The sequence below is a fragment of the Narcine bancroftii genome, chromosome 1 (genome assembly GCF_036971445.1).
Source record: "Narcine bancroftii isolate sNarBan1 chromosome 1, sNarBan1.hap1, whole genome shotgun sequence".
Classification (NCBI taxonomy): Eukaryota; Metazoa; Chordata; class Chondrichthyes; order Torpediniformes; family Narcinidae; genus Narcine; species Narcine bancroftii.
The window spans coordinates 404,070,993-404,086,715 of record NC_091469.1 but is presented as its reverse complement, the minus strand read 5'-3'; the positions used below and the strand labels follow the sequence as shown (position 1 = coordinate 404,086,715).

At 37.5% G+C, this 15,723-nt stretch overlaps 1 protein-coding gene across 16 annotated transcripts in view; it reads right to left on the bottom strand.

Moving 5' to 3' along the window:
• The window catches only part of LOC138751496 (histone deacetylase 9-like), an 851,890-nt gene that overhangs the window by 358,640 nt on the left and 477,527 nt on the right, over positions 1–15,723 (bottom strand). For all 16 annotated transcript variants that reach the window (XM_069913815.1, XM_069913825.1, XM_069913826.1 and 13 more), the window contains one exon: positions 1,054–1,172. In XM_069913815.1, the coding sequence (XP_069769916.1) occupies positions 1,054–1,172 (119 nt within the window). The remainder of the gene's footprint in view (positions 1–1,053; positions 1,173–15,723) is intronic.

The window sequence follows — 15,723 nt, the reverse complement described above, 5'->3', positions numbered from 1 at the left end:
CTTACTTCAGAGAACATTTACTTTTATAATTTTAAGCATACACATATTTTTACCTATTATTTAATTCTTATTTTTTAGAATTTGTTTTTCTCAATTATTTATCTGGTTGCTTGAGGCTTCCAGTTGCTTGAATGCCAGATAACAGGAGTTTTACTGTAGTACATTAAGAGCTTAGTGCAAACAACCCAAGAAAATATTTGAGTACAAATAATTCTAGATCACACCACATTGAGAAAATGTGTCAACTTTTCATATTTTTAAAATTATTTGGTGTATTTATCCTTAAAATATGTTAAGAATAATACTTAAAACTACTGAAGTTGGGATATGTAATAGTAATCTGATTCCCATGTTAAATCCTTCAATATCACATATGAAAGCTAAATATCTTTCCTGTTATGCAATTTGTTAGACTATGATCTAAGGTCAGTCACTTGTCATATTTATTTCTGTAACATCACATACATGGTCACCATCAATTTTCAACAAAAAATGTATTTTTATCATGAGGCACTGATATCAGAACAGGATATCCCTTTAACTAATAAAACTGATTAAATTATGCGGCCATCTCATGGATTATGGTGTGATTTTAAGAACAATATATAATGAAAAGAAAATTATTATTATAGGAAATAAGAAAAAAATTGGAAAATTTTCTACTGAAAATTCTTGGCCAATCGGCCATAAAAGTGGAGAGATTAGGAAGTCCCTATAAGAATGGATTATTCCTCTGCTAAAGGTTCCATGCTTAATTCATAATTTATGATGTCAAGACTTGCAGAGACATTCCCACATTTCCTTTTTTTGCTATAAATAAGCTATAAATAAGCTGCTCTTTAACAAAAAGATGAAGTTTTCTTGAAGAAACATTTGACAGTACATACATTATATATATATATATATATATATATATATTAAACAGACTCTCAATTTTGCCAATTTCACTGTTTTAAAGTATTGTCTGGTGAAAAACACATCCTGATCAAGAATAAATATTTCAAATGTATTATAAAAAAATAATATAATGGTAAAAACTGATTCTTGACTGACCAGCTTTTCGCAGGGGGAAATCATCCTTTGTGTTCTGAATCCCTCGTGATGGCTGCTTGTAAGATGGAGAAGTTCCAGTCTGTGGAGACGTCTGGTCCAATGATAGATGATGGGCACCCCTGCCACAGATACAATGAACAGCACATTAGCACAATCATGTTAAAGTCAATATAATAAAATGGAAAAAAAATCTTGCAGATGACCAATTTCACATTCAGGTTAAGAGAGTTTTACTGCATTAATTACAGGTTGTGAACCTCTTAAATCTGGTGCTCTGTGGTATAGCACCTCCTTTAGGTACAAACAGTGGTCCTGATAGCTGGCACTCTAAAGGCATTGTGCTACCTTAACCAGGATTTGATTTGTGATACATTTGATCCTTTTACTTCAGAAAATGGGTGTGATGGAAACACCTACTGCACCTTTGACAGCTATTTTCTGTACATTTTCTATTTTCCGTACATTTTCTATTTTCTGGCGTTTTCCGTGGTCAGGTAATGTCTGCGTCCCATCTTCACTGGATTACAAAAGTTCAACCTACATACTTATAATCAGTAGGAAATGGTTGGATTATCACAAACTAAATTTATACCACATTTCCTTTCTGTTTATTTCTTGTTGTGTTCAGTTTTGCTCCAACTCTCCCTGTGTTTAATACTCCAGTAATATCAAATGGGTTGCAATCAAACTAAGAGATGATTGCAGGTGACTTCCTACTGGCCGTTGATGGAGTAGCAGCTTTTTTGAAGTTGCTCCAATCTTTAAGTCCTTATTCTTAAACTGCCGATTGTTTACTGAATTTATTTGGATTAATGACTGTAACTGTCTTTCACATGACTACTACAAGGAGGGTTAAAGGTACTAGAAAAGAAGAGGTGCTTCCTGCATCTTTGGAAACTATCATGGAATTGCTCTGAAAACTTAATAATCCTCTGATGAATTACAACAAATCAGAAATTAGTTTAAGCAGATGGATGTAAAATTGGATTATTTTCAAAAATACCTTAGAAGAACATGATAAACAAGATAATGAAGCAATCACAACATTTTTGGATGGAAGAGTGAATGATATGCAAGAGCTCTGTAAAAAGCTATCAAAGGCTAATGAAATATTAATGCAGAAAATTATTAACCTAGAAGATAGAAGTAGAAGAAATAACTTACAAATTGTGGGCTTGAAAAAGTTAACTGATGGTGGACAACTTATTCAATTCTTTGAAAGTTTTCTGTTGGAATTGTTTGGACCTGGAGTTTTGCTGACTCTCCCTGCAATAGATTGTGCACACAGACCACTGGCTTTTAAACCAGCCCTTGGTCAGAGAGCTCAATCGGTTATAGTGTGTTTTCATGTATTTCAAACTAATGAGCTTTAAGTATATGAATCTCATTGTAGAGGAATGATTGATTACAAAGGTCAGAAGATTAGGATTGTCGAGGATTATTCACCCAAGATTATGAGTGAATGTGTTAAATAAAAGATTATATCGGAATTCTACAATCAAGGTGTTAAGCCATCCTTGTTTTTTCCAGCATGCCTTTGGATCATACTGAAGGACAATTCTAAGAAGTGGTTTCATTCTGACAAAGAAGCCCATAAATATATGGAAGAAGATTTGCTATCTATTATCTCTTCATCTGAGTAACTGTATCAGATTCATATCTTGAATCTTTCAATGTTTAATTAATGTCTTAATGAGTCAATGCCTTAAGTGTTCATACATTTTGATTAAAGATTTTTTTGACATTTTATATTTTTTAAGTCATTTAGCTTAAAAAATATTAAGCCTTTCGATTCTGAATTAACTATTTAAATTAATATTTTAATATTTGTGTCTTCTTTACTTTAAGGTTTTTCCTTTGTTAATAATAATCCAAGTGTGGAGCACATTCAAGGTGTCATTATAATATTGGAGTTCTGTCAGCAGAAGATTTTGGGGATGGGCAAATTAATTAGTAGTGCGCTGTCTGTCTATTAGTTGTCTTTCTGGCTTTGGGATAAGGGTGGAGGGGATTACGATTATCTTATTTCCAATGCCTATTCATTATTTTTTTTATTTGCTTGCCTCTTAATTTTTAAATGGTTAAAATGGATCAAATTATTAATTTACTTAGATTTAACATTAAAGGATTAAATCAACCTGTAAAATGAAATAAAATATTTGCTTATGTTAAACAAAAGTTAAGGTCCCAATTATAGTTTTGCAAGAAATGCATGTATGCAGCAATGACAACACACACCATTTTAGATGGTGAAATGGGTTGTATTTTCATTCTTTATTTCAGGGTATTTCCTTTGTTCAACATAATGTTGCGTCAGATAACAATGTTTATTATTATTGTGACAGAAAAATTATATAATAAATTGATAGTATTTGCTAATGATTATGCTCTAAATGTGGATGATCCTGGATTCTTTAAACAGTTTTTTTTCATCCTTGCTGTATCTGAGCCTTTACTCCTTGGTAATAGGAGGAGACTTTCATTGCTGGTTAGATCTGTTTTTGGAATGTTTGTCTTCTAAACTAGCCGTTTTGAATAGTTCAGCTTTATTCTTTCAATCAATTTTTTTATTATTTTTATTTTATTATCTATTTTTAAAACAATATTTTTTTATTTAAATGTGGTATTATTAATGTCTGGCATTTTTTTTATCCAAAAGAACAGGGGTATTTGTTTTTGTTTCCTCATGTTCATCATACATATTAATGGATCAACTATTTGTTTATGGACAGTTAAATGATTCCCACTAATTTGATTTTGTGAATATAAAAATATAGTCCTTCCCAACCATGCTCCTTTGTTCTTATCTTTAAATTTTCCTGGTCTTCCCCAAATAAACAGATATTGGCATTTTAATTCAAACTTACTATCTGATGAAGATTTTTAAAGTTCTTGGAGGAAGAAATTTTTGAAAAAAAATACTGAGGAAAAGTCTTCTAGTCTTATAGTTTGGGACACTATCAAGACTTTTATTAGGGATAAAATTATTTATTATACTGCAAGTATTAATAAAAAAAAGGCCAATAAAGAGAAAACTGATTTAGCTAACTAACTGAAACAATTAGATCAAAAATGTCCTCTGGCTCCACACCCTGCTTCATATAAATGGCTTATCAAAATTAAAACTAAATATGATCTTTTTCTAACACTTTTGAAAGGTGTTTTGAAAGGTAAATATCAATTTTATACCCATGGAGATAAAACAAGTAAACTATTGGCTAATCAATTAAAAGCTTTAGTAACCAAATGACAACTTAAGAAATTCACAAAACTAATGGTGATATGACAACTGATCATTTAGAAATAAATGATACTTTGAAAGAATTTTATTCTGAATGTTATTGTTCCGATTCTCCTAAGGACAATATTGTAATGAATAACTTTTTTTAGATCATTTGAATATTCCTGTACTTTCTGATGCTAATCAAAATCAGTTGGTTCAACCTATTTTGTATGAGCAAATTGACGGGCTGTACATTCTTTACATTCTGAGAAGTCATCAAGTCCTGATGGATTTTACTGGAGAATTTTATAGGACTTTTTCCTCATTATTTACACCTCACCTATGCTTTGTATTTTTTTCTGATTCTTTTAAGTTTGGCAAACTGTTATTGTTTTTTAAATGAAGCTTCCATCTCACTTATTCTTAAAAAGAATAAAAACCCAGTGGACTGCTTTTCATACAGGCCAATTTCTTTACTCAATGTTGATACTACAATTTTATCTAAAGTTTTGTGTCATAGACTTGAAAATGTTTTGACACTTATTATACCTATTTCACTTATTATTTCCATTTATTAAATATTATATACTCTCCTTCTAAGGAGACCTCAGAATTGGTGATATCTCTTGATGCAGAGAAAGCTTCTGACCAGGTAGAATTACTAATTTTCAGAATTCTAAACCATTTAAACTCCAGCGGTGAACCAGACAAAGATGCCCTTTAAGTCCATTGTGTTTTAACCTGGCTCTAGAACCCTTAGCTCTCATTTTCCAAGAATCTAATTATTTTATTGGCATTTTAAGGAAGGGCACAGCCTACAAAGTTTTGCCTTATGCTGATGGTTTATTGCTTTTTATTTCTGATCTTGATACCCCATTACCTTCTATACTTTCTCATTTTAGTCGATTTTCAGGTTGTAAGTTTAATTTACATAAAAGTGAACTCTTTCCTTTGAATAATTTGGAACCAATAAATACTAACCTTCCTTTTAAAATTAAGAAATCAATTTACTTATTTGGGTAGGTCAATTACTATGAATTATAAACATCTATTTAAGATAATTTTTCTCAATTTAATAAAATACATTAGAGGAGCATAATAAAACTGGTTGCCCTTTTCTTTATCATTAGTTGGTTGAATCAACTCTTAAAATGGATAATTATAACTTTTTCTGGTTTTGCCTGTTTTTATTCCTAAGTATTATTTTTATTTGTTGACTCAATCTTATCTTATATATGGAAGAACAAACACCCATGCCTAAATAAAGTCCACCTTCAAACATTTTTAAAAAATGGAGGTTTATCCCTACCAAAATTTTAGGTTCTATTACTGAGCAGTCAAATACAAAATCTTACATTTTGGTCATTTTATATTAACCTTGAAGACTGTCCAATATGGGTCTTTTTGGAAAGCAATTCTGTACAAAACATTCTATTACTTCTCTTCACGGATCCTCACTGTCATGATAATGAATATGTATGAGATGTACCGGAAGTCACGTGGTATGAGAGAGAGATAAGAACACAAGCAAGAGAACAAAGGAAACGGGAAAATAAAGCCACTAAGAAGTTTACCTGATAAAACTTGTGTTTAATGTTTTATTAACTTCACATTTCGGGCCACAAATGTGACATTGGCGACGAGGATGAAAGAAGCTTGAAGAAAATTAAAGACTAAACAAGATTACAGAGGATTACAGACAACTTCAAGGTGATAAGAATTTTCTCTTTGTCTCAGTACTTTTGGGGCTGGAATATTTCCTCATGGCTGGGGCAGACAGTGAGTTTCTAACACATAGTGGAATTGCTCATTTTGACCCGACTGGTGATGCAAGTACTGTAAGTGTGAAGTGGAAGGCATGGCTGGAAGAATTTGAATCCTACGCCGACAGTCGTGGCCTATTTCTAGATACCGGTACAGTTGAACAAAAAGCGCAGAGAAGGGCATAACTTCTTTTCACTGCGGGACCTGCAGTTCGGGAAACATTTAAAACACTTTTGAATACTGGAAGGAAGGATGAGTACCGGAAAGCGGTAGATGCATTAAATGCACACTATGTAGTGACACCGAATGCTACATTTCAACCCCATTTGTTTCAGAGAACGAGACAAGAAGATGGCCAGACAATTGCTCAGTACGTGACGAGACTACGCCAGCTAGCTGTTGGATGCAATTACATGCCAGCTGATTTGGACAACCAATTACTGGATCAAGTTGTACAGCACTGCAGTAGATCAGATAAACTCAGAAGACGTCTACTGGAAAGAGGTAGTGAGTTGGAACTCACCGATGCTTTAACCATTGCTGCTGCATTAGAGGCTGTTGAAGGGCAATTTCATACCATGACCCTGAAAGACAACTCAAGCCAGCAAATTAAGAGGCTCTCACATCGCCATAATCAGCCAAGATATACGTCGACACAGGACGTGGAGTGTTATCGATGTGGAAACCGATGTCACTTTGGAAAAGACCCATATTGCCCGGCCAAAAGCAAAGTTTGCAGAAAGTGTGGAGGTAAGGACCACTTTGCAAAGAAATGCAAAAGCAAGTCTAATGCAGACCAGAAGAGGAAGAGTACAACTTCCAAAGGCAAAGCCTGGGGGAAAGGAAAGTATCCTGAAAAGAAAGATACCATTCACCAGATAGACGGTGACGATGAATGAAGTACGTCATGAGAAGGTCCCAGTGATCATTGGTGGAGTGACAGTGCAGGTCATTGTAGACTCAGGCAGTGACAGTAATGTGATTGATCGACATTTATGGGAGAAGTTGAAAAGGAAAAAGATCATCTGTACCTCAAAGAAGTGTTCCAAGAAACTGTATCCATACACAGCAACCAAGCCATTGCAGACCATTGGATGTTTTACTGCAACTGTTGAAGCTGGAGATAAGTACACCGAAGCAGAGTTTATGGTCATAGAAGAGAGGGGAGAACCATTGCTGAGTAGAAGCACAGTGCAAGACCTGGCAATACTTCATATTGGAGCTTGTGTCAATTCAATTCTGTCATACGAGGATATGAAGCAAGAATTCCCCGCAGTCTTCCAAGGAGTAGGAAAGCTGAAAGGACGACAATTGAAGCTAGCGGTAGATGAAACAGTCAAACCCAAGGCACAACCAATGCGCCGAACTCCGTTTGGACTTCGTGGGAAAGTCGAAGCCAAAATTAAAGAATTGATCGAACAAGACATTATTGAACCGGTGGAACATTCGACACAATGGGTCAGTCCCGTAGTGATTGTGCCCAAACCAAAGGGTGACATAAGACTATGTGTTGACATGAGAATGGCCAATGAAGCTATAATTAGAGAACGACACCCTATACCAACAGTGGAGGAAATACTTCAAGAACTAACTACCAGCAAGGTATTCTCAAAAATTGATCTGAAATGGGGCTATCATCAATTAGAGCTGGATCCAGGTTACCGAGATGTAACTACATTTGTGACTCACTGTGGATTGTATCGTTACAAGAGACTATCATTTGGAATTAATGCAGCTTCGGAGATCTACCAGTATGAAATCCATCGAGTGATTCAAGGCATTCCTGGAGTTGCCAACATTTCTGACGACATCATAGTCCATGCACCAACGAAGGAAGAGCATGACAAACGGTTGAGGCGTGTACTATCGAGACTACAGGAGGCAGGCCTTACCGTGAATGGAAACAAGTGCCAGTTCGGTGTGTCAGAAATGGACTTCATGGGACACAGACTTACACGGAAAGGACTAAACCCTGCAGAGGCCAAGGTGAAAGCTATTGCAGAGGCACGTAAACCTCAGAACGCAACAGAGGTGAGGAGTTTCCTGGGATTGGTCAATTTTTGTGCAAAGTTCATTCCTAATTTGACTACAGTGGCAGAACCACTAAGGAAACTAACCAGGAAAGGAGTACCATTTCATTTTGGATCTGAGCAGAAGAAAGCGTTCACAGCGCTGAAGCAAAGCCTGACAGATGCAAAAACTCTTGGATATTACGATCCGGCGGCATCAACCAAAGTCATAGCGGATGCCAGCCCAGTTGGTTTAGGAGCCGTGTTGGTCCAGATGCATGATGGAGGACCAAGAATCATTGCCTATGCCAGCAGATCGTTATCAGATGTGGAAAGAAGATACTCTCAGACAGAGAAAGAAGCACTCGGACTTGTATGGGCCTGTGAGAGGTTCCATGCATATTTATACAGCATTGAATTTGAACTCATCACAGATCATAAGCCATTAGAGGTGATCTATGCACCTAGATCCAAACCATGTGCCAGAATAGAGAGATGGGTACTCAGACTACAACCCTACAAATATAAAGTAATCCACATTGCAGGGAAAACAAACATTGCAGATCCGCTGTCCAGATTGGTGAAGGATGGAGGTCCACATTCCAAGTCAGAATTGGGAACAGAAACAGAGAGCTTTGTACGCTTCGTAGCTATTCAGTCGACACCGAAAGCTGTGACTACGAAGGAAGTCGAGAGAGAATCCGAACGTGATCCAGAACTCATGGAAGTAAGAGAATGCATACAGAGTGGACAATGGGACAAGTGTACTCACAAGGCTTACATTCCCATTAGAGACGAACTTTGTTGTATCGGACAGTGTGTATTAAGAGGTTGCAGATTGGTGATACCGCAAAGATTGAGACCGAAGATCGTATCCTTAGCGCATGAAGGACACCTAGGTATTGTTAGTACCAAGCAAAACCTCAGGACTAAGGTATGGTGGCCAGGTTGTGATAAAGACGCAGAGAAATTTGTTAAAACTTGTCACGGATGTCAAATCACAAGTAGGAGTAATCCGACAGAACCGATCCGGAGTACGCAATTTTCTTGGACCTTTACCGACGGGTGAATCAATTATGGTAGTGATAGATTACTACAGCATATACTATGAGTACGTGGTGTTGAAGTCCTCTCTTTCTCTTTGGCTTGGCTTCGCGGACGAAGATTTATGGAGGGGGTAAAAAGTCCACGTCAGCTGCAGGCTCGTTTGTGGCTGACAAGTCCGATGCGGGACAGGCAGACACGGTTGCAGCGGTTGCAGGGGAAAATTGGTTGGTTGGGGTTGGGTGTTGGGTTTTTCCTCCTTTGCCTTTTGTCAGTGAGGTGGGCTCTGCGGTCTTCTTCAAAGGAGGTTGCTGCCTGCCAAACTGTGAGGCGCCAAGATGCACGGTTTGAGGCGTTATCAGCCCACTGGCGGTGGTCAATGTGGCAGGCACCAAGAGATTTCTTTAGGCAGTCCTTGTACCTTTCCTTTGGTGCACCTCTGTCACGGTGGCCAGTGGAGAGCTCGCCATATAACATGATCTTGGGAAGGCGATGGTCCTCCATTCTAGAGACGTGACCCATCCAGCGCAGCTGGATCTTCAGCAGCGTGGACTCCATGCTGTCGACCTCTGCCATCTCGAGTACTTCGACGTTAGGGATGAAAGCGCTCCAATGGATGTTGAGGATGGAGCGGAGACAACGCTGGTGGAAGCGTTCTAGGAGCCGTAGGTGGTGCCGGTAGAGGACCCATGATTCGGAGCCGAACAGGAGTGTGGGTATGACAACGGCTCTGTATATGCTTATCTTTGTGAGGTTTTACAGTTGGTTGTTTTTCCAGACTCTTTTGTGTAGTCTTCCAAAGGCGCTATTTGCCTTGGCGAGTCTGTTGTCTATCTCATTGTCGATCCTTGCATCTGATGAAATGGTGCAGCCGAGATAGGTAAACTGGTTGACCGTTTTGAGTTTTGTGTGCCCGATGGAGATGTGGGGGGGCTGGTAGTCATGGTGGGGAGCTGGCTGATGGAGGACCTCAGTTTTCTTCAGGCTGACTTCCAGGCCAAACATTTTGGCAGTTTCCGCAAAGCAGGACATCAAGCGCTGAAGAGCTGGCTCTGAATGGGCAACTAAAGCGGCATCATCTGCAAAGAGTAGTTCACGGACAAGTTTCTCTTGTGTCTTGGTGTGAGCTTGCAGGCGCCTCAGATTGAAGAGACTGCCATCCGTGCGGTACCGGATGTAAACAGCATCTTCATTGTTGGGGTCTTTCATGGCTTGGTTCAGCATCATGCTGAAGAAGATTGAAAAGAGGGTTGGTGCGAGAACACAGCCTTGCTTCACGCCATTGTTAATGGAGAAGGGTTCAGAGAGCTCATTGCTGTATCTGACCCGACCTTGTTGGTTTTCGTGCAGTTGGATAATCATGTTGAGGAACTTTGGGGGACATCCGATGCGCTCTAGTATTTGCCAAAGCCCTTTCCTGCTCACGGTGTCGAAGGCTTTGGTGAGGTCAACAAAGGTGATGTAGAGTCCTTTGTTTTGTTCTCTGCACTTTTCTTGGAGCTGTCTGAGGGCAAAGACCATGTCAGTGGTTCCTCTGTTTGCGCGAAAGCCGCACTGTGATTCTGGGAGAATATTCTCGGCGACACTAGGTATTATTCTATTTAGTAGAATCCTAGCGAAGATTTTGCCTGCAATGGAGTCCACAACCACTGAAAAAACAATACAAGCGTTAGCAGATATATTTGCAAGATATGGATTACCTGTTACATTATACTCTGACAATGGTCCATAATTCATTTCAGAGATATTTACAGAATACATCAGGACCACAGGTATCCACCATCATAAAGTAACCCCGAAATGGCTGCAAGCTAATGGAGAAGTAGAGAGACAAAATCAGTCCATTGAAAAACGATTGAGGATTGCACACGCAGAAGGACAAAATTGGCGAGAAGCATTGCTATCTTATGTGGCTGTCTATCGAGCAACGCCTCATGCAACCACTGGAAAAAGTCCTGCAGAAGCATTTTTTGGGAGAAAAATCTGCACAATAATGCCAGAAATAAAGGAAATCCGAGACGACCAGGAGATGAGGGACCACGATGCTGAAAAGAAAGGTGCAGCAAAGCTGTACACAGATTCGAAACGTGGAGCCAAGTACTCAGACATCATGCCAGGAGATAATGTTCTAGTGAGGCATGAAACTGGTGGTAAGCTAGACACACCTTATTACCATCAACCCTATACTGTCGTATCCAGAAGTGGCAGTATGGTGACAGTCAAGTCTCCGACTGGAGTAATGTATAAGAGAAATGTATCAGGTGTAAAAAGGTACCAGTCCAGAGATATATCAAGTGAAGAGGTTGAAAGGCCAATACGAGATGCTGAAACTGAGAGACCTGATGATGTTCCAGAGGCAGTTACCAGCACTCCTGATGAAGTGACTAGAGAGCCAGAAACACCCGAAGCCGTGGCGAGCAGTATGTCCGACGCCGAGAGTGAACAACCGAGAAGCGACGACAATATCGCAGGCAGGCCGAAACGAAACTGGAAAGTGCCCAAACGATACGAAGACTTTGTGCCATAGTTTTAATAAGAACTTTGGGACAGTATTTTAATCTTATATCATAAAGTGCATGTATGAGTGCTGTAGGAAGTAAACTTTATGTAGTTGAATTATAGTATTACCATTAGTTACGATGTTTGTATGTTTCATAGGGATATTGGTAAGTGAAGGTAAAGTTTATTTCTGATTAAAGGAGGGATGTCATGATAATGAATATGTATGAGATGTACCGGAAGTCACGTGGTATGAGAGAGCGATAAGAACACAAGCAAGAGAACAAAGGAAACGGGAAAATAAAGCCACTAAGAAGTTTACCTGATAAAACTTGTGTTTAATGTTTTATTAACTTCACATTTCGGGCCACAAATGTGACACTCACTTCCCTTAACTTTAAATAAATTAACAGACAATCCAATAGATAAACATACTTTGGAGGATCTGGATACAGTTTAGAAAACATTTTGGTCCACTGAAATTTTCTCTTTCTAGTCCTTTTTTTTCTAATTATTTCTTTAAATCTTCCATGATTGACAAGAATGGTATAGATCAGGTATTAAATATTTTAAAGATACATTTATTGAAGGGATTCTCACTTTTTTTGAACAACTGTCAGTTAAATATAGCTGACCAAATACTCATTTTTTTTGTTATTTACAGATTAGAATTTTTTTCATTTTCAATTACATACATTTCCTAAGTGCTTTGATAAGAATTTAATAGATGTAAGTTTAAATTTTCTACCATTTTACAATGGTCCAATATCTAACATTTATGACATGATACTGGAAATAAGAGGGGCTCCTTTAGATAAAATTTTTAAAAGCCTGGGAACAGGACCTACAGTTTTAAATGGGATAATGCCTCATCTTTATGTGCTCAGCACTCCCTCCTACAATTTAAAGTATTCCATTGGGCCTACATGTCCAAAATGAAACTATCTCACTTTTATGCAGATATATCCCCTTGTTGTGATAGTTGCAATGATGGAGATGCTTCACTAATTCATATGATTTGGACATGTCCAGACTTGGGAAATACTACAAGGAAATATTTCAAACTTTTTCTTAACTTTTTAAAAGTAAATTATGCCTAATCTTTTAACTGTGTGTTTGGTATTATTGGAGAGAGAGGCATAACTTTAACAGCATCTGATTTGCATGTATTTTTCTTATGGCTTGGTGGGCAATGTAGTTTAGATGGAAGAACATTGCTCCATCTACTCATGCTCAATGGTAACGTGATGTTATGTCATGTATAAATTTAGAGAAGATTCAATGCTCAATATCCAGTTTGAATTTAAACTTTTAAACACTGCATGGACCCTTTTAGAATTATTTTCAAAGTCTTTAATTTGATATTAATGAAGAAGTGTTGGCTATTAAGGTAATTTATTAGGGTGACAGGGATTTTTTTTTCCTTTGTCAAACAGCTTCAGCTTTGGTAGTGGGATTATATATTCTTTCTATAATATTACTATAATATAATTTGTTTGAGTAAGAATTGGAGCACTGTGAATGAAATAGTATGATCTGAATGTAACGTATTCTGTACTTTTTTGACTTTTAATATGTATCTTTATGTACTGTATATTTTTTGATGTGGAATTTCAATAAAAACCTTGATAAAAGAAAGATATGATTGCAATCCCTTTACAATCTCAGGAAATTGAACACAGACTTTCTCTACTACTTAAAAACAATTTTCATTTCAATCATAAGATCTTCCACATGCAATTCCAGACTATTTCATTGTTGGCTCAGCATTAGATAAAAGGGATGTATAATAGACATCAGGGACAGAAAGACTCACTGTGCTCTCTGTCCGTTCTGATACCAACTGAAGTGAAGTCATTTACATCAGTCCTTTTTGATTACCATTTATCCTTTCATGTGCTTGTTTTTCTGAACAATTTATCAAAGCACCTTTTAAATCCGGTTATAACTCTAGAGTCTGCATATTTTACTTTGACAAGCTCAACAGTGGAAGCCAGCTTGATTGACAGGCTTGGCTTCCAGTCTGATACGGAAGACTCCAGAGGAGCCTATAGCAACATCTAACTTAGGTGCTGCTGCTAATGGGAACAGCAGAGGTTTAATTCGGAACGTCAAGGATGAGGGCTGGAAATGTGTCTAATTAGGTTAACAATATGCAGTAGCTTAGAGGAAGCATTTGCCTTTTTCCACAAAGCTGTCCTCACCTCACTTCCGCAACTTGCTTTCTGGAAACCTGGGAAACACAGGCAGCTAAGGTTAACTCTATACATCTGGTTATGTTTTTAAAAGGAGAACCCATCATGTGGGAGCTTCTGATCCCACATCTATTAAATCAAGAATTGGATTGAATGGAGGCAAATTGGGGTCAGGCATGAGAGCCATTGTACTCTAACATTTAATTAATCCAATCTCAACATATCCCCTTTTGGGGATAAAATTCAACACAGTATATTACAGGAGAGCCACAAAAATGAAAGCTACTGAAAATAACCAACCAGTTTAATTATTCTATTAAGACAGACTGAATCCCACAGGTAACCTTGAGTAATAGGACCCTTTGAAATGTCCCAAAGATGTAACCTTGCACCATATAAATTAAGGTGCTTTTCACAATCTATCCATGCGTCAGCTATTAAGATTGGAAAATGTTCTTGTGATTGGAGAGTTAATGGGGTAGATATTACAAGTCTGAAATTGTGGAGTTGCAAGTTTGGACAAATTACAATAAGGAGGGATCTGAGAATTTATTGTGTAGTTAATTGGGTCTGCAGAAAACATCAAGCAATGTCCAAAACAAATTTACATGTACGTAACAGATTTTTTTCTTTCTTTGCTCTTTTAATCTATTAGATGTCTTCAATCATGGAAATCTTAACCATCTTGAACAAGAAATATAATTAGAATTAAAATCGAAATACCCATCATCAATGAAATAAAACTTGTTACGTATGTACTCCTGAATGCATATGACATCATCACACTCTGCTCGATGACACTGTCACTCACATACTGTGTGCTGGGGGGAACCATCTTCAACTTGTATTAAAAATGAAAGAAGTATCACTTCTCCGTGTGCTAACACATTACTAAACTGCAAATACATCACAAAACTGGATAGCCCATTTAGTAGGAGTGTACTGGACTTCATCCCACTTCTATGGAAGGAAAGCAATGGATAAGTTGGAGATGAGACAAAGCAAAGATTGAAAATGAATAGGGAATAGAAGAATAGGCAAAAAGATTCAGAATCAGAATTTATTGTCATGAACATGTCATGAAATTTGTTGTACTGCAGCACTATCACAAGGCAAACATTTATATAAACCACCTTACAAAATAAATAAAAATAGTGCAAGATAAAGTCAAAATACGGCAGTGTCTTTGGTTCATTGCTCATTCAGGAATCTGATGGCAGCGGGGAAGAACCTATCCTTGTGTTGTTGAGTGCTCGTCTTCAGGCTCCTGTACCTTTTTTCCTATGGTAGCAGAGTGAAGAGGGCATGGCCTGGGTGGTGGGAGTCCTTGAGGAGAGAGGCTGCTTTCTTAAGACACTGCCTCTTGTAGATGTCCTTTATGGAGTGAAGATTGGTTCTCATGCTGTTGCAGCTGAGTTAACAATCCTCTGGAGTTTTTTTTCCTATCTTGAGAGTTGGCACTTCCACACCAGACAGTGATGCAACAATCCAGAATGCTCTCCACAGTACACCTGCAGAAGTTTTTGAGTCTTCACTCACGTTCCAAATCTCCTCAAATTCCTCACAAGGTATAGGTGCTGGTGAGCCTTCTTCATGATTGCATCAACATGGAAGCTCCAGAACAGATCATTTTGTTTTGCCATCAAAACAGGTGGATCCAGGTGATAATGATTTTATTATCATATGCATTGTCCATTGAGCATATGCACCAACATCCTTTCTTGCTGCAGCCGAATAGCTATTTTATAAAATAGAACTATAAGAGTAAACATTACATTAAAAAGAGATTATAAATACAAAACAAATAGTAATAAATATTCACAGTTACTATAGGGAAAGAAAAATTATGCTAAAATCATCCAGTTATTTTATGGTGTCAGAGTATTTTATGATTAATATAGTTAGGGAAGTTCAAGAGCCTAATAGCCCTAGGAAA